Source organism: Heterodontus francisci, chromosome 4 (genome assembly GCF_036365525.1).
Source record: "Heterodontus francisci isolate sHetFra1 chromosome 4, sHetFra1.hap1, whole genome shotgun sequence".
NCBI classification, from domain to species: Eukaryota; Metazoa; Chordata; class Chondrichthyes; order Heterodontiformes; family Heterodontidae; genus Heterodontus; species Heterodontus francisci.
The window spans coordinates 168,256,636-168,281,317 of NC_090374.1; the positions used below are offsets into that span (position 1 = coordinate 168,256,636).

General features: G+C 42.8%; 1 protein-coding gene across 5 annotated transcripts in view; it reads right to left on the minus strand.

Annotated features, from left to right (window-relative positions):
* Positions 1 to 330: 330 nt before the first annotated feature.
* Positions 331 to 24,682, minus strand: part of LOC137369373 (endophilin-A1-like) — a 201,514-nt gene continuing 177,162 nt past the window's right edge. For all 5 annotated transcript variants that reach the window (XM_068030487.1, XM_068030492.1, XM_068030489.1 and 2 more), the window contains 5 exons: positions 15,525 to 15,658; positions 12,689 to 12,847; positions 4,092 to 4,195; positions 1,844 to 1,965; positions 331 to 1,068 (listed from right to left, as the gene is read on the minus strand). In XM_068030487.1, the coding sequence (XP_067886588.1) occupies positions 869 to 1,068; positions 1,844 to 1,965; positions 4,092 to 4,195; positions 12,689 to 12,847; positions 15,525 to 15,658 (719 nt within the window). In that variant the 3' untranslated portion in view covers positions 331 to 868. The remainder of the gene's footprint in view (positions 1,069 to 1,843; positions 1,966 to 4,091; positions 4,196 to 12,688; positions 12,848 to 15,524; positions 15,659 to 24,682) is intronic.

The following is a 24,682-nucleotide window of genomic DNA, read 5'->3' on the forward strand; positions in this document are numbered from 1 at the left end:
GCTCAAGTGCAGAGAATTTCTGGACCCAAAATATTGGAGTTAAAGTCACAGCTTTCACAATAGTCAAAGTTGGACAGCCCAACTTAGGAACCTGGTTGACTGTCTTGAGATACTTTCTACTTGTCAATGTTAGGAATCTTCTCCTTAAAGGAAATGAGCAGAGTGTATATGTATGGGAAACCTGTGGGAAGGGATAAGAAACAGATGTTTAATAATGTAACCTGCTGAGCTAGAGTGTGATGACAATTTATTTACATTTCCATTTAACTGGGCAGTTAGAATATCAATAGGAGACAATTGTCCTTTGGAAACAAAGTCCACACATACAGATATCTTTACTGAACATTTTTAATATACTGGAATTCACCACACTTAGCAATCCAATTTTAAATCTTTGTATTCTCGGATCCAGCACAGATAGGAGAAAAACAATTCATATAGCACATATATTCTCTCTTCTTTTTAAGTTTAGATAAATATATTCTCAAGAACCAAGCTGTACAGCTTTATGACTGTTACAAAAATAAGGTAAGCTAGATGCAGCGCTATCCACCTAGACATAACAGACTGGAAAACAGGAGAAAAGCTTTCACAGATTACACTCACAACTCGATTGTGTGTTGCTTAGCATGATGGCATCTTCTAGTTCACACTAAGGATGGAACCAGCAATATTTCTGCCTACAATTACTACAGATTCAACTGAGTGCAACAGTTAAGGATTATAATACATGTAAACTGAAGACTTTACACCAATGGAGTTTGTTGATAAACAGTGTCACTGCATCAGACAATCTCATAAACTGAACCACCTCATCTGTTTAAGAAGTGGCACAAACATAAGGACGGATTGGGTTACAACAGTCACTCTAGTGCGGTAAAGGGACTAAAACTTGCACATAGTTGATGGGAAAAAATCCTGACTGTCCATGGAGCATCCCTTCATACCAGTTGTCATCAATTTGATTGGTGAGCGTGATGATATCTCCCTCCTTGAATCCCAGTTCTCCTTCATTCTCTGGTTCAAAATCATAGGCAGCCCTGCAGCACGGCTGGTCTAATGGTGTGCCTGCATTTTAGAAATAATTGATAAAAAGTAAAACTTTCAGATGAATTATTAATTGGTCAGCAAAGGAATAAAACTTGAAATCATCTTAAAACGTGGGCCTTGAATTCTGGGAAAGTAAAAGTCACAATTGTTTGCTGTAGTCAGAAACAAGCACCATAAATCATGGAAAAAATGCAAGAAATGGGATTGCAGCAGACAGCAAAGGCACAATGGGCTGAATGGCCTCCTGTGAAATTTCTATGGTAATGAGCTAAGTTAAAACAATTGTTGCTTAATTTAAGGTTTTCAAGCTTCCAGGAGTAGAAAAGTAAACAAGTTATCAAGCAGATCGGGAAAAAAAATCCCAAATAAGAGCATCCTAAAATAAGTACCTTTTATATGGAAAGATTACTTCCTTGTTGTATGTTGCCCCCATTCTTCTATCTGGAGCATTCAGCTCCAGCCAGAGGACAGGACAGTGACCTCTCAAACTGACTATCCAACTCCCTCTGCCAGGAGAAGGCACATTCTCCACTCATCTTGGTTCAGATTGGGAAATGAACTTGCATTTTCCCCATTAGAACACACCCATTCATATTAATTGATGAGCTATTAATCGCCATGGCGAGGTTTGATCCTTGGCACATTAGGAGTCAGTTCTGCATGTTTTGGGCAGAGTCACAGTTGTGAGGAGCACAATGGCTTGCCTGTTCTTCTGCTAATTATCGATACAAAGGTAAATAGTTGTTCATACAGACACAATTAGCATCTAACGGATGCAGTTGCTGCATTTTACCTGCTGTCTTTTGTGCGCTGTGAGTCACTCCACCATTCTGTTGAGTATCATCTGCAAACTCATAAGTCAAACGGGGCTTTGGTTTGTATTCCCTTCGAGGACAAGCAGTTGCCTCTGTCATTCTGCAAAAAACGTGCCATCAGTTGTATGTCAAGGGAGTAAAAGTTAATGAGCATTTATCCATTGTGGAAAGGCAGTAAGAACTTTGCCTATCAGAAGGCAACCTATTGGAAAGTACTGGAACTCAATTAAAACAATGTTCAGTTGTTTCTCAAGTAACAGACTCCTGGACTGATATTCAAAGATGATAAACTTGATACAGCACTGACAACGGAGATCCCTATCATGTTGGCCTCCTGACTGAAGGAAGTCAACGTGGAAACAAGAAGGCAGTATGAAATAAAATGAACTATATATTATTTATTTTTCAAATATCCCAGACTCTTCCCAAAAAGTAGTTTTTGTTTGTTTCTAAAAAATGTAATCTGAATGCAGTGTTAACCCACGTGTCCAATCACAGATTTTCAACAGTGGAAAACTAGGCTTGAGAGACCATTAAAAAGATTAGAATGTATGCTGCACGTAAGAACCCTGCAGAAATTGGAATTTCCATATATTTTTTACATATGACTCAGTGAAACATAGCTTCACATCTCCCTTGGCACTGCTCTCATAGAGAACATTTATCAGAAACATTAAAAAAATTGTACCCCATACTCATTTGATTATCAATATCCTTTTTGCATCAACAGATATTGCCACTGTTGCTGTTAATTCAAGATTTTACAAACTTTATTCGCCCAATTCCTGCTCAATGTTTATCATTGCCTACTTTAATCATCTGAGCATTCTATGTCACTGGCAGTTTTAATATAGGTACACTCACATCAATTATAGAAAATTAGCTTTGATTGTAAGCTACAAAATACAAATTATGACCTGTGGAATGTCCGTTAATCACCACGTTCTCCCATTAAATAGACTAAAGTTAATCCTGTTGCCTTTTTAAATTAAATTTTGGTGCATTCCGTATCAATGGAAGACTTATTTCCTTAACACAATATTTGCCATTTTGACTCGCTCAGATTAAACCATGGCTACCCGACTCGAACTCCCTGGACCGGACCGGACCCGACGACGTGTTGGGTTCAGGTCGGGTCGGGTCTCTCTTACGGGTACAGCATTCAGGCTCGGGTCGGGTCGGGCTGGATGTGGACAGTGCTGCCTTGTTCCTGGAAGTAATCTTCCAATGAACATTCAGGATGTCAAGGCGGGAAACGTGCAGTCCAGAATCCGCACTCTGCAGTAAAGCCTGGCTACCCGACCAAACCCAATTACAGGTTTGGGTCGGGTTGGGCATTTAAAAATTAAAGGACTCGGGCCCAGGTCGGGTTCGGGTTGGCTGTTGTTGGGTTGGGCCCGAGACAGGTTTTAATTTTATACCAGGCTTTAGCTCATATCACCAACCCAGTTCTTCCCATTTATTCATGATTGAACTGGAATCCTGTTCCTGTGACTGACAGCAGAAATCCATCCTGCTCTGATAAGACAGCATGAGACAAGCAAACCATTCTGATTAGCTAACAAGAAGGAGGTTTGCTGTAGGGCGAGAACAACAAAGGCGATAAAAATTCCTCTTTTTCCTCCTCCTCCCTCTGATGCAAAGCATTTTGCTTCTGTGAAGCATCCAAATTGACAGCGCAGCTAACAGCAAATGGCAGGTTTACCTGTCTGGCTGTATTAAAACTAAAAAGAATGGAACTTTACTGCAATGAAGCTCTTCAGCTCTTCAAACGTTGTCACTTACACAGCATTGTTACCCCAGTTATATGACAAAGTTTAAGATTCACAAGCAAATGGTGACTACAATTAAAAGTAAATTATTTGAGTTGTTTCAGTGTTGTGACAAAGCATAAACGATACATGAACGATATTAAAAAAACTATACTGAGCAAACTCATTTCCAAATTGTTCCATTTGCTAAAATAATTGCTACAGAATTGTGATTTAGGGGTTGGATCTTTGACTAAAATGAGACAGGCGTCGTGATCATTTTCTGAAGAAGGGTCACTGACCTGAAACGTTAACTCTGCTTCTCTCTCCACAGATGCTGCCAGACCTGCTGAGTATTTCCAGCATTTGTTTTTATTTCAGATTTCCAGCATCCGCAGTATTTTGCTTTTATTTTAGTGATCATTTTCTTGATTGTTTTATGAAAAAAGTGATGACACATTAATTTCAGACTCACCGCTGCTCCAACTGGACAGAGAGCTCCTGGTAAATCTTTGCGGCCTGCCTGTGATACTCTAGTTGGGCTTGTACCAGTGCTGTAAGCTGGCTCACTTGCTCAATCTAAAAATATGAACAAAAGCACAAAAGCCATTAGCTCCCTCATATAACATTCAATCATGTTTGGGGACTTCTCTCTGAGCAGTGCATGCAGTTACTAACAGGAAGTAATCTCACATTGTTCTTATGTTTAGGTCTCTTAAACATCTACCAGTCTCACTTTAAAAATGCTCTGTCCCACAAAAAGGAACTTGTCTCCTATGTAATACAGCACAATGACCAGAATACTAATGACAGGACTCAGAAAAAGATCAGGAAATTTTATAAACTGAGTTATGAATAATTAAAAATCTGCTCTAATCTTGCACCAAAACACATTTGAGATCCTCTCCCATCACCTTGAGCTCATCTCATCCATGAGATCTACCTCTTACTTGCTTGACCCCATGTGCACTAAAATGTGGACCACCTAACTTCCTTTCCTAACCCCTAAGATAGCTGGCATTATAAATGGTTCCCGCTCCTCACACTGTTCTCCCTTTCAAAACTGCCGTCATCAACTCAATCCTCAGAAAAAAATCCTCAAACCCTCTGTCCTTGCAAATGATTGTCCCATTTCCAAGCTCCTTTTCCTCTCCAAAGTCCTTCAATGCGTTGATACCGCTCAGAACCTTCTCCCATAACTCCATGTTTCAATAACAACGTTCATTTATATAGTGCCTTTAACGTAATAAAACATCCCAAGCTGCTTCACAGGAATGTTATGGAACAAAATTTGACACCGCGCCACATAAGGAGATATTAGGCCAGGTTACCAAAAGCTTGATCAAAGAGGTAGGTTTTAAGGTATGTTAAAGGAGGAGAGAGAGGTAGAGAGGGGGAGAGGTTTAGGGAGGGAATTCCAGAGCTCAGGTCCCAGACAGCTGAAGGCACGGCCACAAATGGTGGAGCAACTGAAACCAGAAATTCTCAAGAAACCAATCTCTCCAATCAGGTTCAACTCCTCCCACAATACCAAAATGGCCCGAACCAAAGTCACAAATGACATTCCGTGTTACTGTGACTACCTGGTTTTCGGATGAGGCATTAAACTGAGGCCCCATCTGCCCTCTCAGGCAGATGTAAAAGATCCCATGGTGATTATTTTGAAGAGGAGTAGGGCAGCTGTCCCCAGTGTCCTGGCAAATATTTATCCTTAAAACAGATTATCTAGTCATTATCACATTGCTGTTTGTGGGATTTGGCTGTGTGCAAATTGGCTGCTGTATTTCCTACATCACAACAGTGACCACACTAGTCCTTCATTGGCTGTAAAATGTTTGGAACGTCCTGAGGTTATAAAAGGGGCTATATAAATGCAAGTTTCTCTTCCCTTTCTTATGGTGCACATTCCATCCTCAATCTCTTCAACTTATCTGTAATTCTCAACACAGTCGATCAAAGCATTGTCTTCCACCACCTCTCCTACTTTGTCAAGCTCAGCCTGACTGTCCTCATTGGGCTCCACTCTTACTTATTGAATCACAGCTGGAGGCTCTCCTGCAGTGATCTCACCACCACCCTCAAACCTCCAGGAAACCCCCAAGAATCCACCCCTCACCCTCTCCTCTTTCTCAGCCACAATGCTGCTACTTGGCAACATCATCCACAGATTTGGGATCAGCTTCCACACATACACTGCTGTCACCCAGCTTTACCTCACCACCACTTGGCTCAATCCCTCTATTGCCTCTATATTGTCAGACAGCTTGTCACACTCCCAGTCTTGGATGATACAGTTAAACATTGGGAAAACAGAAGTCATCATCTTGGTCCCCTCAAAACCATCCATTCCCATCCCCCTCTCTGGCCACTGACTGAGGATGAACCAGACTGTTCCCAAACTTCATGTCCTATTCAAACCCAAGCTAAGCTTTCAATCCCATATCCTCTCCTTCACATACAGAAAAGATTCACAAGAATGGTTCCAGGGATGAGGAACTTCAATTGTGAGGATAGATGGGAAAAGTTAGGGCTGTTTTCCTTGAAGAGAAGGTTGAGAGGAGATTTGATAGAGGTATTCAAAATCATGAGGGGTCTGGACAGAGTAGATAGGGAGAAACTGTTCCCACTCGTGAACTGATCGAAAACGAGAGGGGCACAGATTTAAAGCATTTGGTAAGAGACGCAAAAGTGACATGAGGAAAAACTTTTTTCACGCAGAAAGTGGTTAAGATCTGGAATGTGCTGCCTGAGAGTATGGTGGAGGCAGGTTCAATTGAAGCATTCAAAAAGGAATTAGACTGTTATATGAGAAGGAAGAATGTGCAGGGTTACGGGGAGAAGGTGGAGGAATGGAACTGAGTAAATTGCTTTATCGGAGAGCTGGCCTCCTTCTGCACTGTAACAATTCTGTGATTCGGTGATTCCATCTCAAATATAGCCAGCTCTGTCACATCGCCACTTCTGGCCCTATTTCAGCCCATCAGCTGCTGAAAGACTCATTTATGCCTTTATTACCGCTAGGCTTAATTATTCCAATGCTCTCCTCCCACATTCATTGCTGTTTGTGGGAGCTTGCTGTGCGCAAATTTGCTGCAGCGTTTCCTATATTAGAACAGTGACAGCATTTCAAAAGTATTTCATCAGCTGTGAGGTGCTTTGTGATGTTCTGCGGTCATGAAAGCCACTATATAAATGTAAGTTCTGTCATTCTTTCTTTTAACTTTATTCCAATTTGGTCCAACTGTTCACTTGATTAAATATTCAATGGGTCCTGGAGCCCAATGCAGGAATGAAAAAGGACTCGGTCTGGTACAGAGAGTTGGTGGAAGTTGCAGAGGCAGGGCGAGACCATTAAGCAACTTGGGAAATGATGTGTAAGGTTTTCAAATCGACATACTGGGATGCAGAAACACCCACAATGCTGTTACGAAGGGAGTTCCAGGATTTTGACCCAGCAACAGTGAAGGAATGGGGATAAAGTTCCAAGTCAGGATGGGGTGTGGCTTGGAGGGGAACTTGCAGGTGGTGGCGTTCCCATGCATCTGCTGCCCCTGTCCTTCTAGGTGGAAGAGATTGCGAGTTCAGAAGGTGCTATTGAAGGAGACATGGTGAGTTGCTGCAGTGCATCTTGTATATGGTACATGCTGCTGCCACTGTGCGTCAGTTGTGGAGGGAGTGAATGTTGAATGTGGTAAATGGAGTGCCAATCAAGTGGGCTGCTTTGTCCTGGATGGTGTCGAGCTTCTTCAGTGCTGTTGAAGCTGCACCCATCCAGGCAAATGGAAAGTATTCCATCATACTTGTGCCTTGTAGATGGTGGACAGGTATTAGTGAGTCAGGAGGTGAGGTACTCGCCGCAGAATTCCCAGCCTCTGACCTGCTCTTGTAGCCATGGTATTTATATGGCTACTCCAGTTCAGTTTCTGGTCAATGGTAATCGCCAGGATGTTGATAGTGGGGGATTCAGAAATGGTAATGCCATTGAATGTCAAGAGGAGATAGTTAGATTCTCTCTTGTTGGAGATTGTCATTACCTAGCACTTGTGTGGTGCAAATGTTACTTGCCACTTACCAGCCCAAGCCTGAATGTTGTCCAAGACTTGCTCCATTTCTACACGGACTGCTTCAGTATCTGAGTAGTTGCGAATGATACTGAACATTGTACAATCATGAGCGAACATCTCCACTCCTGACTTTATGATGGAGGGAAGGTCATTGATGAAGCAGATGAAGATGGTTGGGCCTAGGCACTATGCTGAGGAACTCCTGCAGTGATGGCCTGTGACTGAGATGACTGACCTCCAACAACCACAACCATCTTCCTTTGTGCTAGGTATGACTCCAACCAGTGGAGAGTTTTCCCCCGATTCCCATTGACTTCAATTTTGCTAGGGTTCTTTGATGCCATACTCGGTCAAACGCTGCCTTGATGTCAAGGCAGTGACTCTCACCTCACCTCTTGAGCTCACCTCTTTTGTTCATGCTTGGACCAAGGCTGTAATGGTCAGGAGCTGAGTGGCCCTGGTGGAACCCAAACTGAGCATCGGTGAACAGGTTTTTGCTGTTTAAGAGGCACTTGATAGCACTGTTGACAACACCTTCCATCACTTTACTGATAATCGAGAGTAGACTGATGGGGCGGTAATTAGCTGGATTGGATTTGTCCTGCTTTTTGTGGACAGGACATACTTGGGCAATTTACCACGTTGTCGGCGAGATGCCAGTGTTGTAGCTGTACTGGAACAGCTTGGCTAGGGATGTGGCTAGTTCTGAAACACAAGTCTTCAGTACTACAGTTGGAATTTTGACAGAACCCATAGCCTTTGCAGTATACAGTGCCTTCAGTCATTTCTTGATATCACATGGAGTGAATCATTTTTGAGCTGCCAGATCTGTTCTGAATCTATCCCATTTAGCACAGTTTTCGTGCCAAGCAACACAATGGAGGATATCCTTATTGTGAAGAAGGGACTTCATTTTCACAAGGATTGTGTGGTGGTCATTCCTCTCAATACTGTCATGGACAGATCCATCTGCGACAGGTAGATTGGTGAGGACAAGGTCTCGTAGGTTTTTCCCTCACCACCTGCCGCAGGCTCAGTCTGACAGATAGTAGTGCTACCGAGCCACTCTTGGTAATGGACATTGAAGTCCCCTACCCTGTGTACATTCTGTGCCCTTGCCACCCTCATTGCTTCTTCCAAGTGGTGTTCCACATGGAGGAGTACAAATTCATCAGCTGAGGGAGGGTGGTAGGTGGTAATCAGCAGGATATTTCCTTGCCTTTTTTGACTTGATGCCATGTGACTTCATGGGGTCCACAGTTAATGTTGAGAACTCCCAGAGCAACTCACTTCTAGCTGTCTACCACTGTGCCACCACCTCTGGTGAGTCTGCCCTGCCAGTAGGACAGAACATACCTAGGAATGGTGATGGTCGTGTTTGGGACAGTGGATGTAAGGTATGTTTCCGTGAGTATGACTATGTCAGGCTGTTGCTTGACTACTCTGTGAGACAGCTTTCCCAATTTTGGCACAGCCCCCAGATGTTAGTAAGAAGGACTTTTCAGGGTCGACAGGGCTGGGTGTGTCATTAACGTTTCCAGTGCCTAGGTCGATGCTAGGTGTTTTGATCGGTTTTATTCCTTTTGAAATTTTGTGTAGCAGTTTTGTACAACTGAGTGGCTTGCTAGGCCATTTCAGGGGGTAGTTAAGAGTCAACCACATTGCTCTGTATCTGGAGTCACACATAGGCCAGACCAGGTAAGGACAGCCGATTTCCTTCCCTAAAGAACATTAATGAACCAGATGGATATTTACGACAATCGATGGTCACCATTATTGAGACCAGCTTTCAATTCCAGATTTTTAAAATTAAATAATTGAATTTATTCAGTAAATTTAAATGCCACCAGCTGTTGTGGTGGTATTTGAACCCATGTCCCCAGAGGATTAGTCTGGGTCTCTAGATTACTAAGCCAGTGACATTACCACTGCACTACCATAAAGGGTAGGTCATGAACCTGATTGGATTTTTGAAGGTGTGACTAAAGTAGTGGACAGGGAAATGTCCATGAATATTATTCATTTGGACTTTCAGAAGGCATTTGATAAAGTCCCTCATAAAAAACTGTTAGCTAAAGTTGAAGCTCATGGTGAGGAAATTAGCTGAGCAACAGGAGACAGAGAATAGGGGTTAATGGGCAGCTACTCTAATTGGCAGGTTGTGGCTGGAGGTGTTGGATCCTCAATCATTCACTGTATTTAGTAATACCTTAAATGATGGGATAGAGTAAATTGGCCATTGTAAATTGCCCCTAGTATAGGTAGGTGGTAGGAGAATGGTGGGGATGTGGTAGAGAATATGGGGTTAATGTAGGATTAGTATAAATCTCTAAATAAATAAATAAAAGCCAGATATTAAGTTTACTGGTGGCAGAAAGATAGGCAGTAGTGTAAGCAGTGTAGGTTCAAGCATAAAATTATAAAGACATATTAATTATTTAAGTGAATGAGCAAAAGTTTGGCAAATAGATTTCAATATATGCAGGTGTGAGGTTATCCACTTTGGACCTAAAAAGGATATAACAGAGAACTTTCTAAATGGGGAAATGCTATAAGTAATAGAGACTTGGGGGTCCAGGTGTACAGATCATTAAAATGTCATGATGAAGTACAAAAAAAAATAATAAAAAAGGCTAATGGAATGCTGGCCTTTTTATTTTGAGATTTATTTCGATTTACCAGAATGATACTCCAAAGGTTAAGTGACAAGGAGAGATTACATCAACCATTTCCTGGAATTAAGCGATGATTTGATTGAAGTTTTCAAGATATTAAGGGCAACTGATAGGTAGATTGGGAGAAGCTATTTCCACTGGTTGGGGAGACTAAGCCTCGGGAGTATTGGGTAAAAAATTAGAGCCATGTCTTTCACGAGTGAAGTTAGGAAAAACATTTCCACGCAAAGGAAGGTAGAAGTTTGGAAATCTCTTCCACAAAAAGCAATTGATGTTGGGTCAATTGTTAATTTTATTTTATTTAGAGATACAACACTGAAACAGGCCCTTCGGCCCACCGAGTCTGTGCCGACCAACAACCACCCATTTATACTAACCCTACAGTAATCCCATATTCCCTACCACCTACCTACACTAGGGGCAATTTACAACAGCCAATTTACCTATCACCTGCAAGTCTTTGGCGGTGGGAGGAAACCGCAGCACCCGGCGAAAATCCATGCGGTCACAGGGAGAACTTGCAAACTCCGCACAGGCAGTACCCAGAATCGAACCCAGGTCCCTGGAGCTGTGAGGCTGCGGTGCTAACCACTGAGCCACTGTGCCGTCCTATATCTGATATTGATAGATTTTTGTTAACCAAAGGTATTAAGTGATATGGGGCAAAGGCAGGTAAATGGGGTTTGGTTACAGATCGGCGATAATCTCATTGACTGTTCCTCCTCCTGTTCCTATGAAACTTGGCTCAGAATTGAACAAGACATTGAAGTTGTCTAGTGGTTCAGCCAGACTGAGCAGCCAGTGAAGAACCGAAGGATGGAGTTGGCAGCCTGAAGAGGGGTTTGTTGTTGAAACTGAAGACGGATTTGGTCTTCCCAACATTGAGCTGGGGGAAATTCTCGAGCAAGCTGTGTGATAACGCTGAGGTGGAGTTGGAAAGTGAAGCTAGGTGTCATCACCACATCATGGGAAACTGACCCCACAATATGGGATTGGGGGGTGGGGGGAAGGGGTAAATTTATCCCAAACTGTCTCGAGGGAAACTGAAAGGACTGGATGGGACACAGCTGCCTGTTTTATACCTCATGCAATCTCACTTTCAATTGGTCAATGGAAATTAAGATCAGGAGGGGTGTAAAACAGGTGACCAGTTGGATCCCATCAGTTCCCTCAGAGCGGGCTTGAATAAACTGACCCCCAGTTGTAACTAACTATACAGCTGGGTCGGTCCTGTGTTCAGTTACCGGAAGTAGGTTAGTGACATATCAACCAACAGGTGGCACAAATCCTCCAGTTGCATTTGCTGCATAGTTTAAGATATTTCATCTAAGCAGTTAAGAAAGTTTATCAATTCAAAGGTGGCAAATGCATTGCAGCAAATATGGCATATCTCATTCATCAATAGGTTTAAATTATTTGACACTTTTTTGCCAATGCCTTTCAAAATCATTCAGCATTAAGAATGAATATACCAGGCTGATTTCACAGATTCAAAACACAGCTGCACGGAATTGCAGCTCATTGAAATTAAAAGAGCAAGATTCAGTTTCACATCATTGCCTTAAACATATAGTTCTGGTCAAGATTTGTTTTATACATCTGGTGGTTCGATGCATTACAGGAACATACCTTTACTGGGGCTGAAAACCTTGCTAGGGTATGTAAGAAAGATTATTAATGCAGTAGGTTTTGAACAAAGATAGATAGCTCAATTTACCAGGTAAGTGATCTGTATCACCAGGGTGTGTTACTTCAACGACTGAGGAGGTGCTGAAACAAAAGTATCACATACATGACCTCAACTAGTTTCACTAAACGGGGAAGAATGACACTGAAATTTTTTTAATCAAAAACCAGTAAATGAGCATTCCTTTAATCGTTGGAATGTCGCAACAGGCCAAGATAGTGCCATTGCAATACTGTGGTTATGGGCATTGTCCCAAACCTGTCAAACATTGAGATCAAAGGGAAAAGCTCCAACCTGATGAGTTCAGTCACATCTCAGCAAGATTATGTAATCCATAACACACAGTAAACATGTCCCTTACTGGCAGATGAAGAGGCACAATTAGCATTTCCACTCATGGAGTGACAGTACATCTGCCACCACTCAGGGGAGCAATGATGCATAGAGTGGCAGCATATTAGAATTAGAATTATATGTGAATGGAGGGGGCAGAAGGATCAAATACCAAACACCATTGGGGGGAGGGGGGGGGGGGGGGGGAAGTGCAGCGCATTAACTATAAAATCCCCAGAAAGTGATTAAGAGCTTTTACCCATTTCTATGAAAGATAGTATCAACCACTGTAACTCAGAAGCAGAGTCCTTACATCACTCTCCAGCAGGTTAAACATGCTTGATTCTGCAATTTCCTTTGATTCATCAAACTTTTCCAGTGCCTGTCGAATCTCCTCTTCTGGAATCTTCCCTTGCCTCTTCTTCTTGTAGTCAAAATCTAATCGCCGCCCCTCCAATTTCTTCAGGTGATGCTATTAATAAATTATTAAAGATACACCTGTGAGAATGGCAGTCTGAGAAAAGGAGGTAAGCTACAAATTAGACTTCTTCTAAATCAGAGGCAACTTGCTTCACCATTGTGGGCCACACTTTATACTCTGGTTATACCAGGAGCAGGGAATGAAGGATCACCATTGTGTCTCTCCTCTTACTAAGTTATTCATAACCAGTTCTTTAATTCAAAAAATAGGAATATTTAAAGCAGTTATTTAAACTCTAATGACTGAGGCCAATTTATAATCATTGCTGCCCTGTCAAAAGCAAATAAACTTAAAAGGATTCAATGTTTTTGTAGAAAAACACATTTTTATGCTTCATTTTAAATATCTATTCACATGCACATTAAAATGCTAAACATTTTAGGGCAATATAAATTGACAACTGAGGCATAAAGAATATTACAAAAACAACAGATGGGCTTTCCTGACACATCTCCAATTGTACAAATACAGCTCACCTGCTGCTGAAACCCTCAATCAGGTATTTGTTACCTCTAGATTTGACTATTCTAACACTCTCCTGGCTGGCCTCCCATATTACACCCTCCATAAACTTGAGCTCATCCAAAATTCTCCTGCCCCTATCGCAACAAGTCCCATGCATCTCCTACCCCTATGCTCCCAGTTAAGCAACATCTCAATTCTAAAATTCTTACCATTGTTATCAAATCCCTCCATGGCTTTACCGCTCCCTATCTCCTCCAGTACTACAACGTTCTGAGATCGATGCACTCCTTTAATTTTGGCCTCTTGTGCATCCCTGATTTCAATTGTTTCACCATTGGCATCCATGCCTTCAGCTGCCTGGGCCCTAAGCTCTGGAATTCTCCACCTCTCTTTCCTCCTTTAAGGTGCTCCTTAAAACTTACCTGTCTCACCAAGCTTTCGGTCAGCTGCCCTAATATCTCCTTATGTGGTTCAGTGTCAAATTTTATTTGGTAATCCTCCTGTGAAGCGCCTTGGAATGTTTTACTACATTAAAAGTGCTATATAAATGAAAGATTTTTTTTTAAATAAGCATGCTTTTTCTTCCTGCATTAAATATAAGCTGCTTCAACAACATGCAAAAATATAATTTTAATCCCTTCATGTACAAAAGAATAAAATCCAAGGTTTATATTACAATGCAAAGAGGCCACTGGATGATAGTTCAGAGTTGTATGGGCAGCGATCATTGGGCAGAGTCCATCTGTTTACCTGTAGGCTACATTTAGTGCAAATCAGGAAATGGGGAGAGGAAAATTTTACCCGAGCATGGCCTCAATTGTTTAAACCTAAAATATTTCGAAGATAATGGAATAGTTGATCTTATTTTAGTTGTAGCATTTTTTATTGGACCTTGAACGAATTTAGGTGTTGGCTATTTAGCTTCTGACAAATGACCTGTGCTGGACAATAAATTAGCTATTTAGTATATGTAGGTGAAGCGATATCATATAAAATCAATATTAATTATGATTTACAGGTGAAAATTCCATTCAGTAAAACTCACGGTTGAATACTTATTCTATTTTTATGCAGGCATTAAGCTGTTTATTCTAAATGGGTTAATTCCTGTGTAAAAATAGCGCAAAACAAAATCTAGTGTGTGCTCTGCTTGGCTTCATCGTTCACAATCCTACCTGCTTAATCTTCACTGCTAGCAGCTCATTTTAATTCTAAAATCTCTGTAATCTTCCCTCCTCCTATAATCTATAGTGCTGTAGTTTAGAAGCTTTACAAAATTAGTTGCACAATATGCAACAGAGTGGAATGTGAATATGACCATGGGGCTCAACTTATCCCAATCCTAAGAGTAACTAAAATATAAATGTAAAATAAGAACTGATCTTGAGCACAAATGGATCTTATCAGAGTTAAGTGACATGTTTAAAAATGTGGTGGTTTTATTGTTTGATATGCAGTTAGATGATAGAACAGAATGAACTAAGCTTCAAATCTGTAGGATACCAAACTGAAGTCCAGATTCTCTGTTCGTCATTCTGATTCCTAATGGCAGTTAACTCCAGTGAAAGCATTAACCATGAGAGGAAGGACTGAAGTGAACAATGCCTTTAACAGGCATTATGTGTTTGTACTTCACAGCTGGATTTTAAGGAAACCTGAAATGGCCTGGATTCTGTTCCACCATCGAACTGCATACCATTGGGGATGGGTGGGTAGGGGAAAGAAATGGAGGGGAGGGGAGGGAAGAGGAGAGGGAAGGGTGGGAGAGGCCGTAAGTGAGAGGCAGGGTGAGGAGGGGAGAGGTGGTAGGGAAGAGGCAAGAAGGGGAGGCGATGGAAGGGAGGATGGGATAGGCAGTGAGAGGAGGGATGGGGGAGAGAAGGTGAGGAGAAGGGAGAGGCAGGGTGGGGAGAAGGCAGGGAGGGGAGGAGCAAGAAAGGGAGGGACAGGTGTAGGAGGGAGGGAAGAGGAAGGGCAGTGAGAGGATGAGGGCAGTGAGAGGACAGGAGGGGTGGGAGAGGAGGGAAGGGGCAGGGAGGGGAGGGGTAGGGAGGGGAAGGGATGGGATGGATGGGGAAGGGATGGGATGGATGGGGAGAGGAACTACAATATTCACCAATTTTATAAATATCCCTACTTTATGAATGTACGCCCCTGAATAAACTACAAACACAGCTATCAAGGACATCAATGATATCAATACCTGTATTTCTTTCAGGTCTTTGTCATGAAGGTTCTGTAGAGGATCAATGAAGTTTTGTTTTACTTCCATATCGAGAGCGTCTTTCACCTCAGCAAGCTGCTTCATAGCTTCACCAGAGTCCATCAGGGCCTGACCTGGAAGACAGTTCAGAAATATATTCTTCAAAAGTAGACTTTGAAAATTTGCACTGTTATTTCAACTTCATCAGAAAAATTGCTCTTACAAATAATTTTTGAACTTCATAACCTAGTATTTCGTAATGAAAATAACAATTTTCATTCCAATTTAATTAAATCGCCCCAGAATTAATTCATGGTAATAAAATACACATTAATATTGATGCTTATAATTACAAAACAAATTACCAGGAAATAGTTGAAAATTTATAGACAATAGCAAATTGGACAAAAGTTCACTGAGTTCAGTTGCAGATATTTCTAATCATTGGTAAAGAAAACATGCAGACAGGTTGGAGTTGACTAGTCTTTGTGTGTGGAATATTGTATGTTACTGTGTGTTATTGTATGTTACTATTTGTTAGCTCGTGAATTGTGCTAAGTTACCCTAGTCTCCATTCTAGCATTGACAACTCTCACACCTTACATTTTGAATTCCAGTTAACACTCCACAATTCAACAGCAAGCTCCATTAAACATATTCTCAAGGTCATGGAAGGAGAGAGGGATAACAGAGAAATAAAAGAAAAAAAGGACAAGGAAAAAGACAGATTCTTTAATGGTGCAGCAATATTCGTAAATTCCTCTTTCTCTCTCATCCCTGTTGCTGAGCTTGGCAACAGTATTATGATTGAGTCTACATTACATCACAGTTCTCATGTCCAGGAGCTGAGAACCAAGTGATCATTTACATTAGTTTGTAAACGCCAAAGTTCAATGGTCATAAAAAATATACAACACAGCTTGTGACATTATCCCAGTACACTCTTCCCCACTTCCCCACACAATAAAACATCTAGGATTCAGATTTTGAATTGCAAAGAGTCTACATTACTGATTGCGTTCATATGCAAGCCTGGCACTGTCTGGCACTGATAAAGATTGTGTTTGTGTACACATTACTGAAACGCATTATGTTAAAAATATACTGATGTTATTATACAGTAATGACAAATCATAAATCAGAAGAATCAATATTTTAAAAGGAAGTTCATGCATAATTAAACAAATGTTAAGAACTATGAGTAACAGCAACAACATCTTGCATTTATATAGCGCTTCTAACATAGTAAAACACCCGAAGGTGTTATACAGGAGGTTTTAACGAGCATCTTAAAAGGGAGAGAGGTAGAGAGGTGATGAGGTTTAGGAAATCCAGAGTTTGAGGACTTGATGTGAGTTAGAACACAGGCAGCAGAGTTTTGGATGAGCTTAAGTTTACACAGGGTGCAAAGTGGGAGGCTGGCCAGCAAAGTGTTTAGTGAAAACTGGGGGTGATAAAGGCAAGATTGAGGATTTCAGCAGCAGATAAGCTGTGGCTGGAGTGGAGACAAATCATGTTGCAGAAGTGGAATTAGGCGGTCTTAGTGACAATGCAGATGCGTGGCTGAAAGCTCATCTCCTGGTCAAATATAACGCCCAGGTTGCAAACAGTCTGGTTCACCCTCAAGAGAGTTGCCAGGGGGATGGACGGCAGCTAGGGAACTGAGTTTGTAGAGGGGCCCGAAGGCAATGATTTTGGTCTTTTCAATATTTAGTTGGAGGAAATTTCTGCTCATCTAGTAGTGGATGTCATACAAATAAGAAGCTGCGAGATGGTGATGAGGTAGAGCTGGGCATCAACAGCGTACATGTGAAACATGACATCATGTTTTCGAATGATGTCGCTAAGGGGCAGCATGTAGATCAGAAATATGAGGGGGCCAAGGATAGACCCTTAGGGGATACCAGAGGTAACCGTGCAGGAGTGGGAAGAGAACCCAATTCAGGCGATTCTCTGGCTATGACTAGATAGATAGGAATGGAACCAGGTGAGAGCAGACCCACCCAGCTGGATGACAGTGGAGAGGCACTGGAGGAGGATGGTGTGGTCAACTATGTCAAAGACTGCAGACAGATTGAGAAAGATGAGGATGGATAGTTTACCTTTATCACAGCTTCTGTGCCAACTGTAGCTCAGTTGGTAGCACTCTTGCCTCTAAGTCACAAGGTTCCAGATTCAAGTCCCACTCCATGATTGAGCACAAAAATCAATTCCAGTGCATTGCAGGGTGTGCTGCACTGTCAGAGGTGTCATCTATTGGATGAAATGCTAAACTCAGGACCCACCTGCCTGTTTGGGTGGGTGTAAAAGATTCCATGGCACTATTTCAAAGAGCAAGGGTCTTAGCCCTGGTGTCCTGGCCAATATTTATCCCTCAATCAACATCACAAAAACAGATAATCTGATAATTATCACATTGCTGTTTGTGGGAGCTTGCTGTGTGCATCTTGGGTGCTGCATTCCTACATTACAACAGTGGCTACACTTCAAAAGTACTTCATTGTCTGTGTAAAGTGCTTTGAGATATCTGGTGGTTGTGAAAGGTGCTATATAAATGCAAGTCTTCTTTTCAGTTACATAGGATGTCATATGTGACTTTCATAAGAGCCACTTCAGTACTGTGACAGGGCAAAAGCTTGATTGGGGGGATTCAACATGGAGTTCTGGAAAAGATGTGCTCAAATATGGGAGGTGACGACATGTTCAAGGACTTGAGAGGAAAGGGAGGTTGCAGATGGGATGGTAGTTTGCAAGGACGGGGGTGTCAAGGGTGGATTTTATGAGGAGTGGGGGTGTTAACGGATATGAAGGTGAGATGGAAACCATTAACAATATTAGCTAATATGGAGGTCAGAAAGGGAAATTAGGTGGTCAGTATTTAGTGGGAATAGGGTCGAGAGCAGCAGGCAGAATAAGCCATTGCTTCTGTTTGATATGGGCATGCAGGCAATCAACGGCCTGCTGATTAGCTGACGTGTATAGGCCAATGTACTGCACTGCAGAACTTTAAGACAAAGGTTGAGTTTATGATTCTGCACACAGTGAGTTCCCAATCTCACCCGTGCTGTCGGGCTAGGAATGAAAAGGGACCAGATGCTTCCCCAGAGGGAGAAAGGGGAAACCAATGAGCAAGCCACTCTGGACTGCTCTCATTCACTGTGGGCATTGGAATGGGGTCAGACAACAGGTCACCTGCTTACTCCTTCTTGGCTAAACAACAGTGCATATCTCAGAGAAATCTGCGAGAAGAGTTTGTGGCCTTGAAATTGTACACCGCAGACAGAGAGAGGTTTTCTACAGTTAATATAAGTTTAATAGCAAAAGAACTAAATGGAGGAAATTGAAAATTATTTAAACAATAATTCCACACCTTAACTTAATAATCCTTTAGTAAATTAGAAAAGAATTTCATATATAAATTATTCGAGCAGAGAATTCTCATGACACAGGAAGCAGAGTACCCAGTAGAATAACTGTCTACATTACAGTGGCTATAATGGCATTGCAACGCACAATATAACTGCTTCCTAAATGAACATAATCTGTATAGATGCTCATATACCATGTAAACCACATAGCATTTAGTACAGTGACAGTTAATTATAATGTTTCCCTAAATGAGGGACTGTGTGCAAGTGGCTTCTCTGGAGCTTGTACCAGCAAAAAGGTTATTCAAATACCTGTTGCTTTCATGGTTGGACAACAAAAATAATTAATCTGATGTTAGTAATATCTGACAGTATTTGCTTGCTGTCTCTCTCTGCCTCCCCCATTATCCCTGTCTTGTAATGGACCCACCAGGATACTGTGCTCTGTATTAAAAAAGGCAAGTGACAATGAAACAACTGTTGCTAATTGTTCATTTGTTAAAACGGCTGAGCAGCTACTCATTCCAGATATGCATTTCCCTATTTTTGTCTTTTTCCAGAACAAGGATTATAATGACAGGCAGTACAGTAACCAAAATAGCTCACAGCTATTCTTTACAGGCTCATAACAGCATCAAGCATGTTTCTTGTTTCCTAAAATATGAGATTGAGTCAGATGTTATTGGATCTACAGTTTGGAATAGATTAGTATGGGTTTTCTACTTTCACTGAGCCATATAAAATTTTCTCAACAACAATTTCCACTTCTCCAATGCTTTGATACACAGCAACATCCTAAATCTCTTCATAAAATGTCATCAAATCACTCTGGAGGCTGAGCCACAGAATGAGATATGAGCAGAAATAACTAAAAGCTTGGTAAAACAAGTATGTTTTAAGGAGGGTATAGAGGGAGAGGGAGGGAGGTGTTTAAGGAGGGGAATTTGGAGGCTGGGGCCTAGATAGATAAAGGCCCAGCCACAAATAGCAGAACAAAGAGCTGGGGGATCTACAAGAGGCCAGAATTTGATGAACACAGAGATCTCAGAGGGTCGTAGGGCTGGAGGAGTTTACAGAGATAGGGACGGGCGAGGCCATGGAGGAATTTAAACATGAAGATAAGAAATTTAAAATCAAGGCGTTGCTGAACCGGGAGCCAATGTAGGTCCGTGAACACAGGTGTGATGGGTGAACAGGACTTGATGCGAATATGGACACAATCAGTAGAGTTTTGGATGAGCTGATTTTTACACATTTTTGGGCAGCCAGCCAGGAGATCATTGGAATAGTCAAGTCTGGAGGTAAGAAAGGCATGGGTGAGGGTTTCAGCAGCAGATGAGCTAAGGCAGAGATGGAGATGGGAGGTGACCAGAGGTATATCTATGTGATGGAGAAGAGCTTAGTTTAAGATGCTGAAATTGTGAACAGTTTGCTTGAACCTGAGACAGTGACCGGAGAAAAGGAGGCAATTGCTGAGATCTGCAGTCTACGGCTGGACAGTAAGAAGGTAACCAGAGTGTCACCAGCAGCCCCAAATGGTGAACTTTAAACCCAGAAATGTAGTCATCACTCGGCTGCAAGAACATTTTAGAAAAGCAGCTCAAATCGAACAGAGGTTTGGGAGGAAGGCCCAGATTTTGGTCTCTTTACAGCACTTCCCACCCACTGCCAGCAGGCCTTGATATCAGCAGCCAATAGGACCTCTCATTAGAGAACATGCAACACCCCATAGTATGGGACCTCTTTGCTGCTTGCAAACCTAACGCAGCCACAACCGCCCTCCCTTAAAGGAATGACTGGAGACCATGCTGGGAGAGTTAAAGCAAGGCTTTGTGAAGATTCTTTTAACAGCTGGATGAGCATCTTTACACTTCCCAGCCTTCAGTAGAACTTTTCCCTAATGTTAACTTTCCTGTCTGCCACCCACACTCTCCCATAAATTCATTAACTTCTGCTGACTCAGCCCTGCAATGTGCTACTGATTCTCCACCACTCCAGATTGGTGATCTGCCCTTTAATGCTCACATCATGCTGATAGCCCACCAACTCTGTGCAAAGGAAGTTTAGCCTTCAAAATTGGCCACTTCAGAATCTCCCCTAAATCAGTCCAACAGCAAAATCATTTTTTTCACACAAAGGTTCTAAATTTCTGATGACTTTTTCCTTTCATTATCTTCCCCTGAAAGGGACATGCGTTTTATGGTTCAAACCATGGGTTTTTGATAACTACGATCTAGAAATGAAAGGCTTCCAGGGCATTTTTTTTAAATCCACAAATGACATGTAAATGATGAGCTCTGATTAAACACCAACACTTTGGTTAAATTCCATGCACTGAGTTCAAAAGCAGTTTTCCAAACTTTGATTACTGAACTATTACCATTTTTCCTCAGCTGTGTATTTACATACACTCCAAAGGACCAAATGAAAATTGGAAAGCCTTTGGGAGCATAAGACACATTTAAAAACGTTGACGTTCTCAACTTGTATGGTACATTGTCAGCACATAACACAATACTCAAAACCTAGGCATACTTTCAAAGGCTTTTTTGTTGGTCGGATACAAACCATAATAATGAAAAGCTTCAAACAGCTTTATAACCCTGAGTAATTTAAAAGTCTATATCTGATGTTCCTTATCTGTCAGCTAGACCCAGCTGCATTTTAAAATGACCAGAAGAAGTAATTGCACCAACTGTGTTGTGTTACGACCTGGTGAGAAAGAGGACAAGGGTTCCCTTTCAGTCTTCACCTGGTCCTACTGTAACAGGGTTTAATTTTAAACACACCGAACTGAAATTTGTTCGTGTGCCGCGTTGCACGGCGGCACCTTTTACACTCAACAGGGTGCCCACATTTAGCAGCCACCGCAGAGCCCCCTTCATATTATGCGCGGGGGCTCATTTGCATCACACCGGCTGTCAAACTGGCAGCAAAGCAGAAAGTGCTGCAGAAATCCAGCAGGTCAGGCAGCATCTGTGGAGAGAGGAGCAGAGTTAACTTGTCCAAGTTCACAGACCTGAAAGTTAACTCAGCTTCTCTCTCCACAGATGCTGCCTGACCTGCTGAGTTACCCCAGCACTTTCCACTTTGCTGCGACATACTTACCCTGCTGTGGTCCAGTGCCCTGTGAAGTTGCGATACTCTTCTCCCACTCAAGTGTAATATTCCTTCTTGTAGGTGTGCCGCACCTGGGTGAATAATCTTAATTTTGCACATTCCAGGATGCGAGACTTAAATATACCATAAAAGGTATTACAGAGGTTTACAGAGAACGCACTGACACAAATGGAAATGCACGAGCGTCACAGCAATGTAAATACGTCTTTCGCTAAATGTTCCTCACCTACATGTGTGTCCTTTTCTCTGTGTGAATGATGTGTGCCAGCACGTAGCACCAATGTCACATCCCTTTGCACCATTGGCCCTTCAGGAGAGCCAACGTATGCAATAAGATTGCCATGCCACCATTACTCATGAGCGTCTCCACGGACTCAGCGACATAGACATTGGCTCAGTCAGCTGCTGCCTCTAATGGTTTACACAGGGATACTGCAGATATGGACTGATGCACAGCAAGTGAATAAGGGTGATGTGTGGCTTGCGGAGCTCATATTGATTCCTATGGTACAGACAGCCTTTGTCTGATAAGCTACTGCCGTACATCCCTACCTCACTGCTAGCCCTGCGTGAAGAACCTGGGTGCCATCTGCCCTCCCATGCATCTTTCATGTTGTAGGTCCTCAGCGTCCTCATAGTCTGAGGAGGAATCCTGTTGACGTCTCTCCTCATCATGCCTGGCCTGGCCCTTATTGGGGGCATAGTTGTGCTGAGCAGCAAAGAAAGGAGCTGGCCTTTTCGGCCCGTAGTACAGGGCATCACCCTATCCATACAGGCATTGGAGGCACTCCTTCAGCATGCTGATCTCCTGCTCAATGGTGGCTCTTGTAGCTCAGTGGCTGGTGTTGCATCTCTCCTCTTCAGCAGTAGTGGGGTCTCTCACTGGTGTCGGGAGCCGTGTCTGCAAGGGATAGGCCTTATCTCCAAGAAGCCACCCCTCCATCTGAGCCAGTTCAGTGAGCAGCGGTGGCATCTGGGACTGACTCAGGTCCCAGATGTCATGACAGCTGCCTGAGAAGCGGTCACAGATTTGCATGAAGCATCTGCGATGATCACATACCAGCTTCACCTAAATTGAGAGGATTCCTGTAATGGTGACGTCTGCACGTGGCAGCCTGGTGGGACAGACATGAGTGCAGTCTTTGAACATTATAACCTATGGTTCTCTGGCAATGGTGCCAAAACTGATGGCCCTCTGGGCCTGGCTGTAAGAGTCTGTCCTGAAGCCGACATACTCACTGGCCCTCCATGCTGGGCATTGGTGACCTGCCTGATGCAGCAGTGCACTGCTGACTGTGTGAACCCACAAAGGTCTCTGGTGGGCCCCTGAAAAGCTGCATAGGCATCAAGCTTGAGAACCACTGCCACTATGAGGACCAAAGGCATGGGATGTCCACCAAAGCCCATGGACTGCAGGTCATCTTTGAGCAGGGCAAAGAGACGTGTCACCACCCTCTCTACATGCGCAATCACCTCTGACACTGGTGCTCTGACATCCAATGGCATGTCATGTGGGGCCTGTAGATGCACAGCAATCGTAATGGCGAGCTCCCCTTGGGGGCTGCTGCTCATGACCAGGGGCCTCTACATGGATTGCACCTGCCTGTTGATTTTGCCTCTAGCGCATACAGATCCTCAGGAGTAGAGGATCATGCAATGTAGGATGAGCCATACCTATTTCTATGTGATAAATAAAGTTGAACCCTTCATGTATTCAAAGGTTCCTAACAGGGCAGGGATTGGTGTTGACAGGTGAATCAGCCACTTTCCTGGATCGACTATGTGGTGTGCCATGGCATTGCCCATCTTGGCCAACACTGAGTGGAACAGCATGACCACATCAAGATCCTACCAGCTGAATCGATTGCCCCACCATCCATATAACATTAATGCTCCTATCCTTTCTGGCACCCTCCCCACACACAGGGTGAGCAGAGTGCCATTGCTTCTTCACACACACAAATAAACGCAGAGAATACACTGTTTACGGAGAGAGGGTACACAGTAACTCCCTTCATACCTGCAGAGTTTTCTCTCCAGTAATCTCAGACCCCCTCCCTCCTCCCTTTAAGAATGCAGAGTGAGACCCCTGAATATCCCCCCTCCCTTCCATAACGCAGAGTGAAACCCCTGAATAGCAGAACTTACCTTGGCTGGCGACAACTTCTGCCTCTGAGGACCTGCCTGCTTTTCCAATCGGGAACGGGACACCACGTGATGGCTGCCTTTTCAGCGGAAAGTCTGGAGGTGTCCATGGAAATGCAGTGGGCTGCATAATCTGCAGAGGTGAGTACCGTTTAACATATTCTAATTATGGTGCTGTCGCCATGCCCCCACCGCCAGTAATTTGTTACGGGCCCTTCTCAACATCGCGGGTCGAGGCAGGCCTCTTTGTGCAGAATAGTACCGGCCTCCACGCCACGGTCTGCGGCGTCGAGGGGCTGGTAAAATTCAGCTCATCGTATTTTTAGCTCTCCCTTGGTGAATCCTTGTTCACTGCTTTCCAATTATAAGGCAAAAAAACAAGCACAAACAGGGTTTCTTAGGTTTAAAGAAAAGGTTGAAATTTATTAAACTTAAACTCTAATTCGGTTGACGCCTACTTATACATAATGCGCCCACACGAGCATGCATACGCGATACACACATGCAAATAAAGACAGAAAAGAG